Below are 23,860 nucleotides of genomic sequence, written 5' to 3' on the forward strand. Positions count from 1 at the left end.
TTACCTGATGGGGCCCCTTCGACCTCACCCTTGACTTCGCTCCTGGCCCCTCCCCTGACCCTGCCTCAAAACAAAATGCAGCTTTGTCTTTGCGGGGGGAATACAGTGCAGCAATTGTGGAAGTGTCAGTTTTAGGGATGCTCGTATCACTTCCACATGAAACCTGACAATTGCCCTTACAAATATACATAGTGCCCCCCTATCCATGTGTACGGCCCCCTAATCTACATGCAGGGCACCGCATGCATGGATTCCAATGGGTGATTTTTAATCTTTTTTGAACCATGTGATTAGAGCCAGAGGCTCTAATAGGCTTCAAAAAAGGGTGGGCTCGGGGCGCAGAGAGCTGTGCCCTGAGCCTACCCAGTTGTGTGCCAATAGCCAATGAATATTCACTATTGCCACACTGATTCTCCTCCCAGGCCAATCAGAAAGTGGGTCCTGGGACCTGTTTCCTGATTGGCCAAAAGGAGAAGGCATCCTATTGGCCAAGACGGAGAGGAAGGAGACAGCCACTGAGAGGGAACAAGGAGACTGAGGGGGAAGCCGCCGCTGCCTGTCAGTCCGCCGGAGCAAGGTAAGTAAACTGGCACGAGGGGGATATGGTGGTGCCGGCTGGAGTGATTGGGGGGGGGGGGTCAGTCTGCCCCCCAACTGAAGGAGCACCAGCTGCCACTGCTCTGTGTCATTGCCACGCTATCCACCGCCATCAGGATCAGTTTTACATCTCCAGCTCCCTGCCAGTCACCTCACATAGTCCCGTCACCTGAGCAATAGATTGCATTACAGTCAGATCACTCCGCCACCAGAGAGCAGCCACCTAGAACCTCCTGAACATTCGGCGAGGGGCTGATATTGTACATGCTCCCAAAACAGAATAAAAAGTCCCTGCATTGCTCCCACCACCTGGGCCCCTCTCTTGACATGATGGGGCCTGAGAAAATGCATTTATACACCCCCCTATGCAAGTAGGAGTTGGGGTGTAGTTTAGTAGCAGGGGCTAGTCTTTTTTTTTTTAATTTGGCAGAAATTAAATATAAACCTGCCCGGGCCCCCTGCTACACTGATGGGGCCTGGGCCCAGTACAACAAGGCCGGTTGTACTGCATTTCCGGGGGGCAATCGGAAAAACAGACAGATCTTGGCGGCCCACTTTAAAAAGCATTAGTAACCCTTTATTGTTCTGCTGGATAAAACTGGTGACTGTAGCTTTTATTCCAGCTCTGCTTTTAGTGATGTCCAGTTCCTGAACTAATCGTTCTTTTGAATCGATTCTTTTCAGTGAACTGGAAGAATCGATTTATCTGACTGAACGGATTCATTTGAACAGTTCACTACAGACTCAATAGGAGACCGGTCTGGTCATATGATTCTAGAGAGAGAGAGAGAGCTCCGCCCTGCCCTGCAACCAATCAGCCGCCTCCCAGTACACTGACAATCAAGAACTGGATACAAAGTTACAACAGTTCTGAGTCAAGAGTACACCAGTACACTGAGCCAAAGAATCACGAGCCTCTAGATCAGTTACTGAGCCAAAGAAACATGAGTCTCAAGAACAGTTACTGAGCCAAAGAATCATGAGTCTTCAGAACAGTTACTGAGCTAAAGAATCATATGAGTCTCCAGATCAGTTACAGAGCCAAAGAATCATGGGTCTCCAGAACAGTTACTGAGCCAAAGAATCATGGGTCTCCAGAACAGTTACTGAGTCAAAGAATCATGGGTCTCCAGAACAGTTACTGAGCCAAAGAATCATGGGTCTCCAGAAAAGTTACTGAGCCAAAGAATCATGGGTCTCCAGATCAGTTACTGAGCCAAAGAATCATGGGTCTCCAGAACAGTTACTGAGCCAAAGAATCATGAGTCTCCAGAACAGTTACTGAGCCAAAGAATCATTTGTCTCCAGAACAGTTACTGAGCCAAAGAATCATGAGTCTTCAGAAATGTTACTGAGCCAAAGATGCATATGAGTCTCCAGATCAGTTACTGGGCCAAAGAATCATGAGTCTCCAGAACAGTTACTGAGCCAAAGAATCATATGAGTCTTCAGAACAGTTACTGAGTCAAAGAATCATGTGAGTCTCCAGATCAGTTACTGAGCCCAAGAATCATATGAGTCTTCAGAACAGTTACTGAGTCAAAGAATCATGTGAGTCTCCAGATCAGTTACTGAGCCCAAGAATCATATGAGTCTTCAGAACAGTTACTGAGCAAAAGAATCATGGGTCTCCAGAACAGTTACTGAGCCAAAGAATCATATGAGTCTTCAGATCAGTTACTGAGCAAAAGAATCATGGGTCTCCAGAACAGTTGCTGAGCCAAAGAATCATGGGTCTCCAGAACAGTTACTGAGCCAAAGAATCATGAGTCTCCAGAACAGTTACTGAGCCAAAGAATCATATGAGTCTTCAGAACAGTTACTGAGCCAAAGAATCATGAATCTCAGTTAGACCACAATACACTGAAAGAATCATAGGTCTCCAGAACACTTACAGAGCCAAAGAATCATGGTTCTCCAGAACACTTACAGAGCCAAAGAATCATGGTTCTCCAGAACACTTACAGAACCAAAGAATCATGGGTCTCCAGAACACTTACAGAGCCAAAGAATCATGGTTCTCTAGAACACTTACAGAGCCAAAGAATCATGGTTCTCCAGAACACTTACAGAACCAAAGAATCATGGGTCTCCAGAACAGTTACTGAGCCAAAGAATCATGAATCTCAGTTAGACCACAATACACTGAAAGAATCCTGAGTTACCACCAGTAAAACAATACACTAAATCAATGATCAGGTAGCAGCAGTGATAAGGTACAGACAGCCTATTCGTTCACACCATAGAGACGCAGTCCAGTGCATTTTTACCCCCCTCTTTTTTCTTAACCGTAATAAAGAACATGTGTGTTCCAGTGCATTTTTGGTGCATTTAGGTGTGTTCCAGTGCGTTTTTGATGTGTTTTACGGCATTCCAGTACAGTCCAGTGCAGGATAAATGCAGCATGTTCTACTTTTTCTTCTGGAACTGGAACACACTGGAACTTCAGGGACTGGTGTGAACTATACCATTGAAACCATATAAGCTACTTTCCGTGCGTTTTTGATGCAGAAAAAAAAACACACTGGACTGCATGTGGTATGAACTGGCCCTAAATAAGGACATGTGGGTTCCAGTGAATCTTTGGAGCGTTTAGGTGTGTTCCAGTGCGTTTTTGGCGCATTTAGGTGCGTTCCAGTGCATTTTTGATGTGTTTTAAAGCGTTCCAGCACAGTCTAGTACAGGAAAAATGCAGCATGTTCTACTTTTTTTTCTGGAACGCACTGGAACTGCAAGCACTGGTGTGAACTATGCCACTGAAAAACATATAGCCTACTTTCCATGTGTTTTTGATTCAGAAAAAAAAGCACTGGACTGCACGTGGTGTGAACTGGCCCTTAAAAAGTGAGTTTTTTTTTTCTTTTTTTAATTAAACAGTAAAGTAACCATTATGGGACAATGCAATAGTTATAACACAGATCATCCAATTGATTACAACTATAATCATACTGATTAAAAAGGACGGAAAGGGTTAAATACTCCATAGGTGACGATATAAAAGCCTGTACAGGACATCAGTTTGGAATTAAAGCGGAGTTCCACCCAAAAGTGGAACTTCCGCTTTAGGGAGTCCTGACCCCCTGACATGCCACATTTGGCATGTCATTTTTTTGGGGGGGGAGCGGGTACCTAGTTTTGACAGGTACCCGCTCCCACTTCCACTCGGAGCGCCGCGGCGCCCTGAGCGGAAGTTCTCTCCCCCTCCCTCCCTGCAATCTTCTGGGACATGTCAGAGGTCCCAGAAGATTGCCGGCCAATCAAGACACGCAGCGCGACTCACGCATGCGCAGTGGGTACCCGGCTGTGAAGCCGCAAACTGTCACAGCCGGGTGCCCACACCAGTGATGCTGGCGCCGAGGGAGAGGATCGAGGCTTCGGGCGGCCGCATCGCTGGACCGTTGGACAGGTGAGTGAAATGGCTGGAACTCCGCTTTAACAATAAAATGTATTTCTGGAATTGTTGCTCTCACTCTTGACATTTGCTGTGACACCTAACATGTGATGCAATCATTGTTTATAAAAGTGCATGCCCTACGCACGTTTATTCACATGCAAATATTGGGGTCGGTGGGCATGGATTTGGTTTTTGTTTTTATTATCACTTTTTTCTTTTTTTAACTTCCAAGGATCTGCCAACCTTCTGTGAATCAGTCTTCTGATCCACACCATATAATAAGGTTGAGTCAGATCCGGAGCTTCGGTTCATTGCTTGTTAGACTCAGCTAGTGAACCGAAGAATCCATTAATGAATAGCTTTATTTCAATGAGTAGTTCGAAATGAAGGGATTCCCATAAAAGATCCGATCTTCCCAGCATCACCACCCTCTATATTAATCTCATCACTTCCTAGTGTAATGATCCTGGGTGTGAGGCTGCTGAGAAGGATCCAGGGGTAGAACAAGTGGAGGATACCGTATCCTAGCAACCCTCCATGTGGGCATTCAGAGCCTGGCCCCGCCCACATGACGTCTGGTATCGGTATAGGAGGCTGAGCGGCTCCAGTCATACAATGCGGCATCCTCTGCATCCCTATGGAGGAGCTCTCTGCATGCGGCTGCCTGCCGCCGTCTAGGTGGTGCTGTGCATTGGGAAATGCGGCTCTGCGGTCTACCTGTAAGAGAGTTCTGCTATGAATATCCTCCAATTATAATATGAGGCTCTTATATGCACTCTGCATTAGGACAGTCCTGGTCTGCTTTCCACCCTGTGCAAGTATACATATATTCAAGTGTTTAACCTCTTCAGCCCCGGAAGGTTTAGTCACCAGTCCCTCTGACAGAGAACAGCCTAAACTTCAGCTTTACCCTCTGGAAGATATACCCCCCCCCCTTTCATGACCAGGCCATTTTTGGGGATACAGCACTGCGATACAGCACAATTGCGCGGTCGTGCAACGCTGTACCCAAATCAAATTGATGTATTTTTTTCCCCACAAAGAAAGCTTTCTTTTGGTGCTATTTCAGCACCCCTTCAGTTTTTATTTTTTGCGCTATAAACAAAAAAAGAGCAACAATTTCAAAAATATATATATATATATTTTTTACTTTAGGCTATAAAACATACCTAATAAATTTCTTTTTATAAGAAACCAAATTTCTTTATCAGTTTAGGCCAATATGTATTCTGGTACATGTTTTTGGAAACAAAAATCCCAATAAGCGTCTATTAATTAATAAACTATGGGATGTTTGTATGGAATTTTTTTATTATTATTATTTATTTATTTGTTTTTTACTAGTAATGGCGGCGGTCAGCAATTTTTAGCGGGACTGCCACAATGTGGCGGACAAATCGGGATTCATTTACTAAAGCTAGAAAGGGTGAAATTAGTCACAATTTCCGCAGCTTCCAGGTTTTATTTCTAAGGCCCCTTTCACACACTCCATCTGTCGGCGGACTCCGTTTATCTCAGCGGGGTATCGATCCGCCGATCCCCCGCTGAGCAGGAGAATGAGAGCTGTTCTCCGCACTGTGTGCAGAGACAGAACTGTCAGTTACCCATGCATCTCTATGGGGGGAATCGGATGGGAACGGAGCATCGGTCTGTTCTCATCCGATCCCATCCGCTGGACGGATGGAAAATAGGGTTTCCATCCGTCCAGATTTGACGGATCGGATCGGGTCGGATGTCAGCGGACATGTCTCCGCTGACATCCGATCCCCAATAGAGATGCATGGGGTGACCGTTCAGATCTACCAAAAAAATTGACAGGGGGATCTGACCGGTCTGCCTGTGTGAAAGAGCCCTTAAGCTTAATTGCTTAATTAAACAAGCTGAGGTTAGAAGCTGATTGGTTTCTCTGCAGAGACTTATGACTAATTCTGCCCTCTTAAACTTTAGTAAATGAACCCCTAAGTGACACTTTTTTGGGGACTAGTGACACTAATACAGTGATCAGTGCTAAAAACATACTCTGTCACTGTACTAATGACACTAGCAAGGGATGGGGTTAACATCAGGGGTGATCAAAGGGTTAAATGTGCTCCTAGGAAGTGCTTTTTAACTGGGGGGTTCTTTGACTGGAAGAAGACAGAGATTTATGTTCCTGCTTAGCAGAAGCACAGAATCTCCATCTTCCTCTCTCACAGAAGGACGGTCTGGCTTATTTACATAGGAAGACCGCTGTTCTGCCTCACTTGAGAACACCCACGGAGTGTCGGCGAACATCAGGTCCACTGGAGCCGCTGATTGGCTCCCGCTGTGTCCAATGACAGCGGGAGTGAGTCGCCGGCAGCGCACCCCAGACCCAGTGCACGAAAACACCTACAGGTACAGGTTAACACCTTCAAGGCCAGGGCAATTTAGTCATTTTTTCATACATATGTTAAAATCAGCATTTTGCTAGAAAATTACGTAGAACCCCCAAACAATGTTATACCGTATTTTCTGCAAGCAGAAGCCCCGGAGAATAAAATGGCGGCAGGTGTAATTGTTTGTGTTGCACAGTATTTGAACAACTTTTTATGATATTTTCAGTAAAAAAAAACGCTCAATGAAATTTTAGTGCATTTTATAAATATAAAAGATGAGGTTGCTTCAGGTAAATACTGTAAATAGCAAACATTTTGAGGCGTTTAGCAGTTTTCGGCCATCTTCATTGGCCAGCCTGGGATAGCATCATTCCGGAACACTGGGGATTCGGCTGGCCGCTGTATGCTGAGCTCTGCATGCATACATGCCGATGGACGCTAAGAACAGGCAGGTAAGTGTGTTTTATTATAGAAGAGACATTACATGTCTCCTTGGCAGTAAAAAAAAAACCTGCCTGCTTGCAATGTATAACAACAGAACTTTAGTTCCGCTTTAAAATTGCGTGCACCCATGCACTAGCAAAAAACGACAGTACCTAAAAAATGTCCATAGGTGACACTTTAAAAGTCTTTAAGGTTATCGAATTAGAGTTTCCATGATTGATGGCACTAGAAATATTGATCCTAATCTGACATTTACAACGATACCTCACATGTGGGGTGCAGTTGCTGTTTATATACACCTGACCGTTCTACACACACGTGTACAATTGGTGGGAGGGACTTTAACTTCAGCTTACTAATTGTGTATACATGCAACAGTCCCTGTATCCAAAAAATATTCTTTAATTACTGTGCTACAGGCAAAAGGCTTACAGACACATATATAGCTCAGCAGGGCTGGTGAAAGGATTTTTGACACCCTAGGCAAAACCTGATTTTGCTGCCCCCCCATGACTCCACCCCCTTTGCCCTGCCCATAAGTGCAGTATGCTTATTGTGGAAGGATTCAAGAGTGCATTTTGTGCATAGTGCAAGGTTCAGGGGTGCATTTCATACAGGGTGCAAGGTTCAGAAATGCGTTGTACAGGGTGCAAGGTTCAGGAGTGCGTTTTGTACAGGGTGCAAGGTTCAGGAATGCATTGAACAGAGTGCAAGGTTCAGGAATGCATTCTACAGAGTGCAGGTTCAGGAATGCATTGTACAGAGTGCAAGGTTCAGGAATGCATTGTACAGAGTGCACTGTTCAGGAATGCATTGTACATAGTGCAAGGTTCAGGAATGCATTGTACAGAGTGCACTGTTCAGGAATGCATTGTACATAGTGCAAGGTTCAGGAATGCATTCTACAGAGTGCAGGTTCAGGAATGCATTGTACAGAGTGCAAGGTTCAGGAATGCATTGTACAGAGTGCACTGTTCAGGAATGCATTGTACATAGTGCAAGGTTCAGGAATGCATTGTACAGAGTGCACTGTTCAGGAATGCATTGTACATAGTGCAAGGTTCAGGAATGCATTGTACAGAGTGCACTGTTCAGGAATGCATTGTACAAAGTGCAAGGTTCAGGAATGCATTGTACAGAGTCCACTGTTCAGGAATGCATTGTACATAGTGCAAGGTTCAGGAATGCATTGTACAGAGTGCACTGTTCAGGAATGCATTGTACAGAGTGCACTGTTCAGGAATTTGTTAAACTGCAAAGACACCAATGAATTAAACATTGCACACTTACATCCTAAAATCTTGATTAGCACTAGCAGCATACAGGAGCGGAGGGAAGAATGGCGGTATCAGATAGATAATAAATGAGAGCAGCCTATAGCAGGACATTCAGCAGTATAAACCTCTATCCAGCACAGCCAGAGATTGGTGGGCAAGCCAGTGGGGCGTACGGCCGCAATGAGAGTGAGTGTGAGTCCATGAGTGGAGCTGTCAAATTGAAGCTCTGATGTCGGGAAGGGCGTGGGCAAACTGCAGGGCTCCTCCCCTTTGTCCCCTGCATAGACAAAACAATTGAATTTTACATTGGTGGGTGGGAAAGAAGGTGGCAGGGGGCGGGACCAACTACTGCATGTGTACCCACAGCTCTGTATAATCAACCTGAATTATACAGAGCTGTGGGTGCGCATGCAGTAGTTGGTCCCTCTCCCTGCCACCTTCCTCCCCGCCCACCAATGTGTAAACGCTGGCTGTTTTCTCTATATATGGAACAAAGGGGCAGAGCCCTGCATATCGGCCCCGCCCTTCCCGACATCAGAGTTTCAATTTGACAGCTCCACTCATGGACTCACACTCATTTACAATCCTTTGTAAAAATGTAATCTTACTATTACATATGCTTTTCTGCAGACAGCCTACCTTGAAGAAGAACTTCATTAACATAGTCCCTGACTACTGAGCAATCAACAATGGTTATACAATATAGCATAAAGAGTTTAGTAGTCATATTTATGAAATACACAGCATACTGTATATAGTACAGTGCTCAGGAGTGTGTAATGCAGAGAGTTCGGGGGTCAGAGTGCATATTAGTATTCACTCTCCATTGGACAACCCAATACACAGAGTGACAGGGTCAGAAACATGTAACACAGAATGCAGGGTTTAGGGGAGAGAAACACACAGAGCCAGGGACCAGGAGTTGTAACACACAGAATGCAGGGGTCAGGGGTGAGTAACACACAGATCGCTGGGACCAGGAGTTGTATCACACAGAATGCAGGGGTCAGAAGTGAGTAACGCACAGATCGCTGGGACCAGGGGTTTGTATCACACAGAATGCAGGGCTCAGGAGTGAGTAATGCACAGGTCACTGGGACCAGGAGTTGTAACACACAGAATGCATGGGTCAGGAGTGAGTAACACACAGATCGCTGGGACCAGGAGTTGTATCACACAGAATGCAGGGGTCAGAAGTGAGTAACGCACAGATCGCTGGGACCAGGGGTTTGTATCACACAGAATGCAGGGCTCAGGAGTGAGTAATGCACAGATCACTGGGACCAGGAGTTGTAACACACAGAATGCAGGGGTCAGGAGTGAGTAACACACAGATCGCTGGGACCAGGAGTTGTAACACCCAGAATGCAGGGCTCAGGATTAAGCAACTGACAGATCGTTGGGACCAGGAGTTGTAACACAAAGAATGCAGGGGTCAGGAGTGTGTAATGCACAGAGGACTTGGACCAGGAGTTGTAACACACAGAATGCAGGGGTCAGGAGTGAGTAACACACAGATCGCTGGGACCAGGAGTTGTAACACACAGAATGCAGGGGTCAGGAGTGAGTAACACACAGATCGCTGGGATCAGGAGTTGTAACACACAGAATGCCGGGGTCAGGGGTGAGTAACACACAGATCCCTGGGACCAGGAGTTGTAACACACAGAGTGCAGGGGTCAGGAGTGAGTAATGCACAAAGGACTTGGACCAGGAGTTGTAACACACAGAATGCATGGGTCAGGAGTGAGTAACACACAGATCACTGGGACCAGGAGTTGTAACACACAGAATGCAGGGGTCAGGAGTGAGTAACACACAGATCACTGGGACCAGGAGTTGTTACACACAGAATGCCGGGGTTAGGGGTGAGTAACACACAGATCGCTGGGACCAGGAGTTGTTACACACAGAATGCAGTGGTCAGGAGTGAGTAATGCATAGATCGCTGGGACCAGGAGTTGTATCACACAGAATGCAGGGGTCAGGGGTGAATAACGCATAGATTGCTGGGACCAGGAGTTGTAACACACAGAATGCAGGGGCCAGGAGTGAGTAATGCACAGAGCGCTGTGACCAGCAGTTGTAACACACAAAATGCAGGGGTCAGGAGTGAGTAATGTACAGATCGCTGGGACCAGGAGTTGTAACACATAGAATGCAGGGGTCAGGAGTGAGTAACGCACAGATCGCTGGGACCAGGAGTTGTACCACATGGAATGCAGGGGTCAGGGGTGAGTAACACAAAGATAGCTGGGACCAGGAGTTGTAACACAGAGAATGCAGGGGTCAGGAGTGAGTAATGCATAGATCGCGGGGACCAGGTGTTGTAGCACATAGAATGCAGGGGTCAAGAGTGAGTAATGCACAGATTGCTGGTACCAGGAGTTGTAACACACAGAATGCAGGGGTCAGGGGTGAGTAATGCACAGTGCGCTGGGACCAGGACATGTAACACACAGATTGCAGGGGTCAGGGGTGAGTAACACATAAATCGCTGGGACCAGGAGTTGTAACACCAGAATGCAGGGGCCAGGAGTTAGTAAAGCACAGAGCGCTGGGACCAGGAGTTAAAACACACAGAATGCAGGGGTCAGGAGTGAGTAATTCACAGATCACTGGGACCAGGACATGTAACACACAGATTGCAGGGGTGAGTAACACATAAATCGCTGGGACCGGGAGTTGTAACACACAGAATGCAGGGGTCAGGAACGAGTAATGCACAGATAGCTGGGACCAGGAGTTGTAACACACAAAATGCAGGGGTCAGGGGTGAATAACGCATAGATTGCTGGGACCAGGAGTTGTAACACACAGAATGCAGGGGCCAGGAGTGAGTAATGCACAGAGCGCTGTGACCAGCAGTTGTAACACACAAAATGCAGGGGTCAGGAGTGAGTAATGTACAGATCGCTGGGACCAGGAGTTGTAACACATAGAATGCAGGGGTCAGGAGTGAGTAACGCACAGATCGCTGGGACCAGGAGTTGTACCACATGGAATGCAGGGGTCAGGGGTGAGTAACACAAAGATAGCTGGGACCAGGAGTTGTAACACAGAGAATGCAGGGGTCAGGAGTGAGTAATGCATAGATCGCGGGGACCAGGTGTTGTAGCACATAGAATGCAGGGGTCAAGAGTGAGTAATGCACAGATTGCTGGTACCAGGAGTTGTAACACACAGAATGCAGGGGTCAGGGGTGAGTAATGCACAGTGCGCTGGGACCAGGACATGTAACACACAGATTGCAGGGGTCAGGGGTGAGTAACACATAAATCGCTGGGACCAGGAGTTGTAACACCAGAATGCAGGGGCCAGGAGTTAGTAAAGCACAGAGCGCTGGGACCAGGAGTTAAAACACACAGAATGCAGGGGTCAGGAGTGAGTAATTCACAGATCACTGGGACCAGGACATGTAACACACAGATTGCAGGGGTGAGTAACACATAAATCGCTGGGACCGGGAGTTGTAACACACAGAATGCAGGGGTCAGGAACGAGTAATGCACAGATAGCTGGGACCAGGAGTTGTAACACACAAAATGCAGGGGTCAGGGGTGAGTAATGCTCCATAGAGCCCTGGCACCAGGAGTTGTAAAACACAGAATGCAGGGGTCAAGAGTAAGTAATTCCCAGTGTGGGATCAGGAGTTGTAACACACAGAATAGAGGGGTCAGGGGTGAGTAACACACAGAGCACTAGGGCCAGGAGTGCATAATGCACAGAATGCAGAGGTGAGGAATGAATTATGAACAGACTGTAAGTGACAAAACAAAAATTAACCTTCCGCTTTAAGTCCCCCTAGTATAGATCTTCCCCTGAAGTACAGCTTCCCCCCAGTACAGCTTCCCCCCTTTGTACAGCTACCCCCCCCCCCTACAGTTTCCCACAGTACAACTCCCCTAGTACAGCAACCTCCCTACAGATCCCCCAATACAGTTTCCACACAGTACAGCTCCTCCCAGTACAGCAACCCCCCCTACAGATCCCCCCAATACAGCTCCCCCCAGTACAGCAACCCCCCCTACAGATCCCCCCAATACAGCTCCCCCCAGTACAGCAACCCCCCCCCTACAGATCCCCCCAATACAGCTCCCCCCAGTACAGCAACCCCCCCTACAGATCCCCCCAATACAGCTCCCCCCAGTACAGCAACCCCCCCCCTACAGATCCCCCCAATACAGCTCCCCCCAGGAGAGCAACCCCCCTACAGATCCCCCCAATACAGCTCCCCCCAGTACAGCAACCCCCCTACAGATCCCCCAATACAGTTTCCCACAGTACAGCTCCTCCCAGTACAGCAACCCCCCCTACAGATCCCCCCAATACAGCTCCCCCCAGTACAGCAACCCCCCCTACAGATCCCCCCAATACAGCTCCCCCCAGTACAGCAACCCCCCCCCCTACATATCCCCCCCAATACAGCTCCCCCAGTACAGCAACCCCCCCTACATATCCCCTAATACAGCTCCCCCCAGTACAGCAACCCCCCCCTACAGATCCCCCCAATACAGCTCCTCCCAGTACAGCAACCCCCCCTACAGATCCCCCCAATACAGCTCCCCCCAGTACAGCAACTCCCCCTACAGATCCCCCCAATACAGCTCCTCCCAGTACAGCAACCCCCCCTACAGATCCCCCCAATACAGCTCCCCCAGTACAGCAACCCCCCTACAGATCCCCCCAATACAGCTCCCCCCAGTACAGCAACCCCCCCCTACAGATTTCCCCAATACAGCTCCTCCCAGTACAGCAACCCCCCCTACAGATCCCCCCAATACAGCTCCCCCCAGTACAGCAACCCCCCCTACAGATCCCCCCAATACAGCTCCTCCCAGTACAGCAACCCCCCCTACAGATCCCCCCAATACAGCTCCCCCCAGTACAGCAACTCCCCCTACAGATCCCCCCAATACAGCTCCTCCCAGTACAGCAACCCCCCCTACAGATCCCCCCAATACAGCTCCCCCCAGTACAGCAACCCCCCTACAGATCCCCCCAATACAGCTCCCCCCAGTACAGCAACCCCCCCCCTACAGATTTCCCCAATACAGCTCCTCCCAGTACAGCAACCCCCCCTACAGATCCCCCCAATACAGCTCCCCCCAGTACAGCAACCCCCCCTACAGATCCCCCCAATACAGCTCCTCCCAGTACAGCAACCCCCCCTACAGATCCCCCCAATACAGCTCCCCCCAGTACAGCAACCCCCCTACAGATCCCCCCAATACAGCTCCCCCCAGTACAGCAACCCCCCCCCCCTACAGATTTCCCCAATACAGCTCCTCCCAGTACAGCAACCCCCCCTACAGATCCCCCCCAATACATCTCCCCCCAGTACAGCAACCCCCCCTACAGATCCCCCCAATACAGCTCCTCCCAGCACAGCAACCCCCCTACAGATCCCCCCAATACAGCTGCCCCCAGTACAGCAACCCCCCCCCTACAGATCCCCCCAATACAGCTCCCCCAGTACAGAAACCCCCCTACAGATCCCCCCAATACAGCTCCCCCCAGTACAGCAACCCCCCCCCCCTACAGATCCCCCCAATACAGCTCCTCCCAGTACAGCAACCCCCCCCCCCCTACAGATCCCCCCAATACAGCTCCCCCAGTACAGCAACCCCCCTACAGATCCCCCCAATACAGCTCCCCCCAGTACAGCAACCCCCCCCTACAGATCCCCCAATACAGTTTCCCACAGTACAGCTCCCCCCTCCTAAGGTACTTCTTCCCCTATTACAGATGTCCCCCTCCAGTACAGATACTTTAATAATGAGAGTCCATACTTTTCTGATTTATCTCGGATGAGGCTGCTTTCATACTGATTGAGGATTCCCATCCAGGGTGTATGAAAGGATGGAGAAGTAGCACAGCCAATCAGGAAGGAGGTATGGGAGTGCACATCTGCAGGGATGCAGGGGAAGTGAGATTGGATGTAAGCGGTGCTGAGAAGTAGCCGGGTGCAGCTAAGTGCAGAGCTCATTACTGAAGTGCTGGGACAAGGACTGCACAGTCACTATGGCACAGACTGTCACCCTCAATGGTCCCTCTCCCTGGGGATTTAGACTGGTGGGAGGCAAGGACTTCAGCACCCCTCTCACCATTTCCAGGGTAAGTCACCCTACTTTTCTATGTGTTCACCATCTACTTTGTGATCCCTGGAAATATTACATGTAGTAGCTCTGCATGTCTCTATGAGATAACGTGGCTGCTTCGTTTTATTTGATTGTTTTGAGGTTTTTTTTTTTGTTTGTTATTGAAGAGCTTTGCTGTTTAGAAGATGTAGAGATCTCTTATCACACATCCTGGATTTATTCCCTGGCTTACACTTTCCCCTAACTACCTGGGAAAGCAGCACAAGTGACTTCATGCTGGAGCAGACAAAGCATCTCACATCAATGATGCCTGGACTTCTCTGCTCATTCTTCTTCTCATTCATTCAACTCATTGGCTAGGATTTTATTCAAAGGATCCAAATGTGTATTTAAATATCTAAACCCAAGAGTATTTTTCATTTACCAATCCTAAGAGTGGGAATTACATTGGTTTCACTTTTTTTAATTTTTTTATTTCCTGATTATCCTGCATTTAACTCATGGCCTGACTTTGGATGACAACCTAGTGTCACTCTATGATTGGGAGTGTGTTAGGACTACATAACACCTCCCTATCACCTCCAAAAGAGAGAGAGATGCTTTGTAGTCTATGGAGAGAGCAGGGAACAATGCTAACTGATAACAGTGTTGTCACCCTAGGACCGGGAGTGCGTTGGGACTTCAGAACTCAGTGTTGGGACTATACAACACTTCCCTCTCTTCTCTATATGTGCATTAGTACTACAAAACACTCTATTGGGACTATACAAAACTTCCCTCTCTTCTCTATATGTGCGCTAGTACTACAGAACACTGTGTTGGGACTATATAACACTTCCCTCTCTTCTCTATAAATGAGGGTGGTATTTTAGTAGTCCACAGAGTTATTAAGGAATAATGCTAACTGATAATAGTGTTGTCACCCTAGGACAAGGGGTGTGTTAGGTCTATATAAAATTGTTTTAAGACTACATAACACCTCCCTCTCTTCCCCATACCAGGAGAAGGTATTGTGTAGGCCACTAAGATAGCAGGGAACAATGTTAACTGATAACAGCGTTGTCACATTAGGATAGGGAGTGCATAAGGACTACAGAACACTATGTTGGAACTATACAACACGTCCCTCTCTTCTCTATATGTGTGTTAGTACTACAGAACTACAGAACACTCTATTGGGACTATACTACACTTCCCTCTCTTCTCTATCTGTGTGTTAGTACTACAGAACACTGTATTGGGACTATACAACGCTTCCCTCTCTTCTCTATATGTGTGTTAGTACTACAGAACACTGTGTTGGGAATATACAACACTTCCCTCTCTTCTCTATCTGTGTGTTAGTACTACAGAACACTGTATTGGGACTATACAACGCTTCCCTCTCTTCTCTATATGTGTGTTAGTACTACAGAACTACAGAACACTCTATTGGGACTATACTACACTTCCCTCTCTTCTCTATCTGTGTGTTAGTACTACAGAACACTGTATTGGGACTATACAACGCTTCCCTCTCTTCTCTATATGTGTGTTAGTACTACAGAACACTGTCTTGGGACTATACAATACTTTCCTTTCTTCTCTATGTGTGTTAGTACTACAGAACACTCTATTGGGACTATACAACACTTCCCTCTCTTCTCTATAAATGAGGGTGGTATTTTAGTAGTCCACAGAGATATCAGGGAATAATGCTAACTAATAATAGTGCTGTCACCCTAGGACCAGAAGTGCGTTAGCACTACAGAACATTGGGATAAAACTACATAACACCTCCCTCTCTTCCCCATACCAGGAGAAGGTATTGTGTAGGCCACTAAGATAGCAGGGAACAATGCTAACTGATAACAGAGTTGTCACCTTAGGATAGGGAGTGCAGAAGGACTACAGAACATTGTGTTTGGACTACATAACACTTCCCTCTCTGCTCTAAACATGAAGGTGGTGTTTTAGTAGTCCACAGAGATATCAGGGAATAATGCTAACCGACAATAGCGCTGTCATTCTAGGACAAGAGGTATGCTAGGACTAAATAATACTGTGTTAAGACTATATAACACCTCCCTCTCTTCTCCATACCAGGAGAAGGTAGTGTGTAATCCACAGAGATATCAGGGAATAATGCTAATTGATAACAATCCAGAAGCAGAGAGTACATGAAGGTAACAGCTCACAAGATTTCTGGTTGGATAAACAGCAATTTTTTTTTTTTTAATCGAACCGGTATAATAAAAAGTTTTTAATAATATATTTAAGAAACCAAAAGGAAGCAAACAAGAAAAATGTAGAGTTTACATAGACTTTAATGTTAAAATGAAGGGAGGTTGAGTTTTTTCTGCAGACATGGTTGTTATTTATTGTAGTGGGAAGAAAAGCAGTAGCTGCTAAGTTATTTCTGGGCAAACTATTCAATGAGGATGCTAGGTTCATCCCAGCATTTATTAAACCATAACAAAACATAATTTGTTTCCATTTATATACGCAACTGTAGGATAAATTGATACACTTTGTTTATAAAGACACCGTTTTCATCCAGGCGCCTTTTTCTTCTGCAGCTTTACAAATTCACGCTTCTGAGTTTATCTTCTATATGGATGAGATTTTGAAAATGCAGCCTAATGCTCAGTACACATGATTCGATTTTCATACAAAAAAAATCGCTTTCAAATTGATCGCTCTATAATCTGATCGTTAATACAGAGCTTTCGACAGCCGATTACAACATTTTGTCCAACAAAATCCGAAGGGACAAACAGGAAAACATTTGTTGCGTGATAGCCTAGCTAACGACAATCATTTAATCAGTACAGTATGCGTCCGCTAAAAAATCGATAGACAAAGACCGCGCATGATCAGAAACACGAAAAAACCCCGGAAAAAGTCTGGCTGCCATTGTTTTTGTTTTGCACCATCCGATACGTAGCTACGCAACCAGGAAGCTTTTCCAGAATCGTACAAAAAAATTAGTACGCATTGTTGAATTCGATATTAGTATTATGCAGCAAAATGCGAATTATAAGTCGTCCGATTATCTGAACGTGTGTACGAGCCATTTTTAGCCCTCTTTTACATTAAATGCGGATTTGAAATCGAGTGACTTCATCCTAAAATCACACGATTTCAAAGCCACATGTCAGTGTGACTTCAGGTGCGACTTGGAAGACATCTGTGTGGCTTCATGCACAGATTTCTATGCAAGTCGCACCTGAAAATCGCCAAAAGAAGTGCAGAAACTACTATTCCAAACCGATGTGGCACCGCAAAGTTGGTGTTGCACTGATTTGAACAATTTTACACCGATTTACCAAATTTGGCACTGATTTGCCAACAATAGGGTGCGCCTTGTCATGCGTTAAGTCGCTCCAGTGTGAACCAGGGGACTTAATGCACATAGAACTATACATAAAAAAACATCACACCAAAAAACATATCCCAAAGCATGAAATAAATGCACATATATGAAAAATAGTTGCCTTATAAGTATGAACATACACGCTCATACAATGGTGCAGTTATTGTAGGGAAGGAACTCATAGGAATAATGTGGACATGCTTCTTACTGTCAGCATGCCTGTAGAATGTATACACAATAGTCTGATTCCAAATGCAGACCACAGCAATGCTAGTTCTGGATATATCAGTGGTACGGACTGAATTCAGCATTGTGTATCGGTGTGAGTATCATGTGGTAGCGATGTAAGGAAGAACAGCCATTTAGTGATTGCACACTTGGTGTGGTCTAATGGGAGGCAGTAACAGCTTTAGCTTATAGGTGTGTTTTGCTTTCATTTATTAAGTCCAAATAATAAGGTCTAAAAATTGAATGTAACACCCTAAGCCGTGCTTCACATCTGCGTGCTTTAAAGTCCTTTTCAAGAAACTCTTCAATGATCGACATGAGGATTCCCTTTGTATCCTATGGTGCCTGTTCACATCTGACTATCAGGTCGCCTGAAGCAAGTCTAAAACTGGTTAGTTTTAGATGAGTGCTTAGGGATGGTAAAAATGCATGGTTGAGCCACGTTTTTACTGCTCCCTTCCTTAAGCAGCGGACAGGGGGATTTACATGCTGTGGTCACCGTGCTTTGCTTCATGCCCGCAGCAAATTCAACCCAATATGTAGCAGTCGGTGGGCGACGTATTCAGGCAAATAGGGAAGCACAGAAAATGCCTCACAACCACGTGCAAAAAAAAAAAAAAACGGTTGCGGCACATTTGTCGGCAAACAGGTTAAAACAGACGGTGAGAAGGCGTCACGTTGTCTCCTCATCGCCTGCCAATCACCTTTGAAGCATGATCTGAACGTTGGTCAGGCTTCAGAGGAGAGGTAGATTTAGACGCATGGCTAGATCTACCCTATTGAAGCCCAGAAAAGTACATAAGCTTCTATGGTGCAGAGTTGTACTTCAACAGGTGTGCTTGAAAACATAATGCAAGGTTTTTGTGAGATTTCTTACTCCTTTGGTCCCTTTCACACAGGCGATCCGATCCGATCCGCCTGTCAGTTTTTCACGCGGACCGGATTGGGTGCTCCATGCATCCCTATGGGGCAGTGGGTGTCAGCGGAGACATCTCCACTGACACCCACTGCTATCCGATTCTGATCCTGTCCGCTCTCCCCATAGAGGACAGCGGGGATCTGACAGCGGGGATCTGACAGTTCTGTCTCTACACACAGAGCAGAGACGGAGCTGTCATCCACCTGCTCAGCGGGGATCGGCGGATCGATCCCTGCTGAGCAGAACAGACTCCGTCGGGCAGTAGGCCCGTGTAAAAGGGGCCTAACTCCTTCTAGTAACTACATTCTACTGGCTAAAACACGAACACATGAACAAATGCACATAAAAAAAAACTCCAAGCACTACAATGTAATTGAAATACATTCCTCAATAGCTATAAAGGATGTAAATCCATTTTACATGCACTAAATGCCTTTGCAAACCCGGATATTACCTTGTAAAAGTATCAGTGACATCACTGTGCTGTGCATAACCTGTGCAGATAGCAAAGCTGTGGGAAGGACCTAGCAGCTCCACCCACTACAGAAAACTACAGGAGGGTGTGGAGTGTTCATCCATTTTTCATCCATTTCTCATTAGTGCTCATCAGTTTTTCATCAGTGTTCATACGTTTTTCATCCATTTCTCATCAGTGTTCATCTGTTTTCATTAGTGGTTAGCAGTTTTTCATCAGTGTTCATCCGTTTCTCATCAGTGCTAATCAGTTTTTTTTTTACATCCACTACCAATGCAAATACAGATGAAAAACTGGCCATTTGTCAGTTTACATCCATTTTTCGTCCAATCTGTTTTTTAACGGAAGAAAAATAGAGCTTTGGTCAGTTTCAAAAAACAAATGATGACAGAAGCGGATGTAAACTGATGTAAATGGATGATTATCCATTTACATCCGTTTTTCCATAGAGATGCATTGATGTCCATTTTCCATCCTTCAACAGATGGATGAAAAACAGACAAACAGACAGCATGTGTGAAAGAAGCCCAAAGCCCCTTTCACACATACAGACCCTTCATTTCATCAGTTCAAGCATGTTTTTTGTCATCCGTTTTTTTCAGTCAAAATCAGTTTCACATCCTTTTTTCATCTGTTGTCATCAGTTTTTGTCCGTTGCCATCAGTTTTCGTCCGTTGTCATCTGTTTTTCCTCCGTTGCTATCAGTTTTAGTCCGTTGTCATCTGTTTTTCATCCGTTGCCATCAGTTTTAGTCCGTTGTCATCTGTTTTTCATCCGTTGCCATCAGTTTTAGTCCGTTGTCATCTCTTTTTCATCCGTTGCCATCAGTTTTAGTCCGTTGTCATCTGTTTTTCATCCGTTGCCATCAGTTTTAGTCTGTTGTCATCTCTTTTTCATCCGTTGCCATCAGTTTTAGTCCATTGTCATCTGCTTTTCATCCGTTGTCATCTGTTTTCATCCGTTTTTTTGTCAGATCCGTTTTTTTAACTGATGAAAAATAGGGCTTTCATCCGTTCAAAAAAAAAATAGATATTGACGGAAGTGGATAAAAACAGATGTAAATAAATGATCATCCATTTACATCCGTTTTTGCATAGGAATGCATTGATTTTCGTTTTTTCATCCGTCAACGGATGGATGAAAAACGCATGAACGGTCCGTGCATGTGTGAAAGGGGCCTTAAACAGGTCACCTTTATATAAAATGCTAATTATTAGGAAGACTACCTCCACTTGTATTTTTGTTTCAATGACAAAAATTACATTGATATCTATTGGTATGTTTAATCCCAAAAAAATGTTTTACATTGCAGATCTTTTATTTAAACATTTGCTTCTTTTTTGTTTGTGACTGTACAAAATTTGTTCATATTAGGGATTTGTTCTGGTTTTTTAATGCTAGCTATTTATATACTGCTGTTTACTATATTTAAACTTAGACATGTCCCACGGCACATTACAGACTTGCTTGGGTCCCAGTATCATAACCAGCCCTGACAACAAACATACCAGACTAACCCATATACTTTTATAAAATAACTCCAATCTCCCTCCTCACACAACTCTTTACTTATGGGAAAGGTGTCCAGTACCTCTTGAAATCTGATTCCAGTTGGTGCTGGACAACTTTCCCATAAGTAAGAATTGTTGTGTGTGGGTACTGCAAAAATACTCATGGTTTGGATATTTTGTGAGTAAACCTGCCCCCCCCCCCCCCTACACACACACGCACAAATATGCACACTACATACATGACCTCTCTAACACACTAACAACACACATACTAGGAGGCTAGGTAAACAAACTGTATGTGCATTATAATGGACATGACTAATCAGAAAGCTGCAAATAATCAGTATTATGCTAATATTATGCTTATGATGTAATAACATGTGACACCGCCTACTAACTATTTAACACGCTGTACATTAGGAATAAACAGGAAGTATCATTTACCTGAACAATGTGTGTCAGTGTGTGATATCCTCGTGCATGCACTCTACCTACCTATTTAATTAGACCCAGTAGCAGAAATCTATTTTGAACCTGATTGAGGTTCGCAAACTATTACAACAGGAGAAACCATAGGAAACTATTCAAAGCCAATCTGTGCTTTGCTCATACAGGTATGCCTTAATGCCCCTGTCCCATGTTGCATATACTTACCTTTCCTTTGCTGACGGTTCATTTAGTCTCTGAGACTGAAGAATATACTTAGTACCCTTTCCCCCCTATGTAACAGTGCCTGTGCTTCATGAATGGTACAGCACTGCTACATAGAAGCAGGTGGAGAGTCCTCGGCTATAGGGAAGCATCAACTAGAAAACAAGAAGAGTCACTCAGAGCCTAAAGTTTCTTTTTCTCGCTGTCTCTGGCTGATCATATAATATGGATGGTTTTTGACACATGTTTAGTCAGCAATAGCATATAATGCCAACTGGTCCACATTTCATAGCTCCCACTTGTTCCTTATTTTGAGAGACTGTCCCTTTATTGCAGTGGTCTCCAAACTATGACCCAGGGACCAGATGAGACCCTTTACTTGCTTTTATCAAGCTCTTGGTACACTATTACTCCCACTGTTACAAGGCATTATTCCTTCTGCACCAACAATGGGGCATAATTCCTGTCACTGATACCAATAATAGGGCACTATTTCTACCACTGACACCAATGATGGGACACTATTCCTCCCACTGAGACCAACTGCAGGTTCCTATTCTTCCCGCTGACACCATTGATGGGGCACTAATCCTCCCACTGACACCAATGATGGAGTTCTATTCCTTCCCCTGATACCAACAATGGGGCAATAATCCTCCTAATGACACCAATGAATTTGACATTATTCCTTCCCCTGATACCAACAATGGGGCAATATTCCTCCCAATGACACCAATGTTGGGGCACTTTTCCTTTCCCTAATACCAACAGTGGGGCAATATTCCTTCCACTAATAGCAGTGATGGGGCATTCTTTACTTCCATTGATGCCAGGGCATTTTTTTACTCCCACAGGGCTTAGTCTGGCCCTCCTAAAGTCTGAAGGACAGTAAACTGGCCCTTTGTTCAGAAAGTTTGGAGGCCCCTGCTCTATTGGAACCAACCCTTTTGTCCCTCTTTCCTTATATTCCCTTTTTTTGGTCTGATATGTAGATGTCTATTAAAATGCATCATTTACAGTACCTACCAAAAGTGTTATATATACATACACTAAATCTTCCTTCCAGCCTCAATATTATTGCATTTACTACTTTAAAAGCCTGTATAAAAGAAAAGTAATTGTAAAAAAATAGTACTCGTGGTTTATGGTTTATAATTTCATTATGGTCCATGTAAAGGATGTATGCCCCATGCCTACAATTTTTCTGCGGAAAAGGTCTCATCTCAGCCTTTTCCAAGCTTGACATAGAAATAACGTTTTTCTTTTCGGAACTGAAATAATTACCAATGCATCTGGCAAATACAGAATGTATATAGGCGGTTTCAGTGCTACCATCTACATTTCTGACTTGAATTAAAGTGGTGTTCCAGCCTCCCCCTCCAAAGATTAAAAGTCAGCAGCTACACATACTGTAGCTGCTGACTTTTAATATTAGAACACTTACCTGTCCTGGAGTCCAGCGATGTCGGCACCGCAGCCGATGTTTCCATCCACTGTCGGGTGCTGCCGCCGCCATTGCCGGGTCCCTACTGCGCATGCATGAAGCGCGCTGCGGATACGGAAACTTCCGAGGGACAGTGTCGCGGCGCCATCTCCCGGAAGTGGGGAAGGGTACCTGTCAAAAACAGGTAGAATCCAAACAGGGAAGACCGCTCTAGGTGAGGCTGGAATCAGGTGCTGGTCGGATCCGCAATCCAGGATAGCTTAAAACAAAAGGAATGACCGCACTTCCGATAAATTTCAAAGAAAGGAGTGTCTTTATTCCACATCAATTGGCAAATACAGATACACACTGTGAGTGCAGGACAATCGGTGGATGCGTTTCACGACTGGATGTGTCGCTTATTCATCACCCCGGTGATGAATAAGCGACACATCCAGTCGTGAAACGCGTCCACCGATTGTCCTGCACTCACAGTGTGTATCTGTATTTGCCAATTGATGTGGAATAAAGACACTCCTTTCTTTGAAATTTACCTGTCAAAAACAGGTACCCATTTCCCCCTCCCCCCTGAAAGGTGCCAAACGTGGCACCAGAGGGGGGGAGGAAGCAAATGAGCAGAAGGTCCACTTTTGGGTGGAACTTCACTTTAAATAAATTGTGATTTACACCAAATGGAGACCATAATACCTTAATGCACATTTAAGCTAAAAAACGCTACTTTTACAGGCGTTTGAGCTTTTTTTTATTCTATGCTTCTAAACGCCCCTCCATTTTAGCTTATGTGTCCATGCACACTATAGTCATTTACAGGAGTTTGGAGGCAGAAAAACAAGCTCAAAGTTGCGTTCAGGAGAGGAGCTTTTGAGCATAAAAACACCTGACACACCTAAGCGGGGTATACATGTCTAAGCAGTGGCGGCTGGTGCATTAGGGACACAGGGGCGCCGCCCCCCCATCCATGCGTCCGGCCCCCTAATCTACATGCAGGGCGCCGGACGCATTGATTCCAATGGGGTTTTTTTTTTTTTGAAGCACGTGATAAGAGCCAGAGGCTCTAATAGGTTTCAAAAAAGGGTGGGCTTGGGGCGCAGAGCACTGTGCATGGTG

The 23,860-nt window shown here is 45.6% G+C and overlaps 1 protein-coding gene across 1 annotated transcript in view; it reads left to right on the forward strand.

Annotated features, from left to right (window-relative positions):
- Positions 1-14,023: 14,023 nt before the first annotated feature.
- Positions 14,024-23,860, forward strand: part of PDLIM4 (PDZ and LIM domain 4) — a 280,179-nt gene continuing 270,342 nt past the window's right edge. Inside the window, exon 1 of the mRNA XM_082255565.1 lies at positions 14,024-14,186. Within this exon, the coding sequence (XP_082111691.1) occupies positions 14,094-14,186 (93 nt within the window). The 5' untranslated portion in view covers positions 14,024-14,093. The remainder of the gene's footprint in view (positions 14,187-23,860) is intronic.

Source organism: Pelophylax lessonae (assembly GCF_965119305.1).
Source record: "Pelophylax lessonae genome assembly, chromosome: 4".
Lineage (NCBI taxonomy): Eukaryota > Metazoa > Chordata > Amphibia > Anura > Ranidae > Pelophylax > Pelophylax lessonae.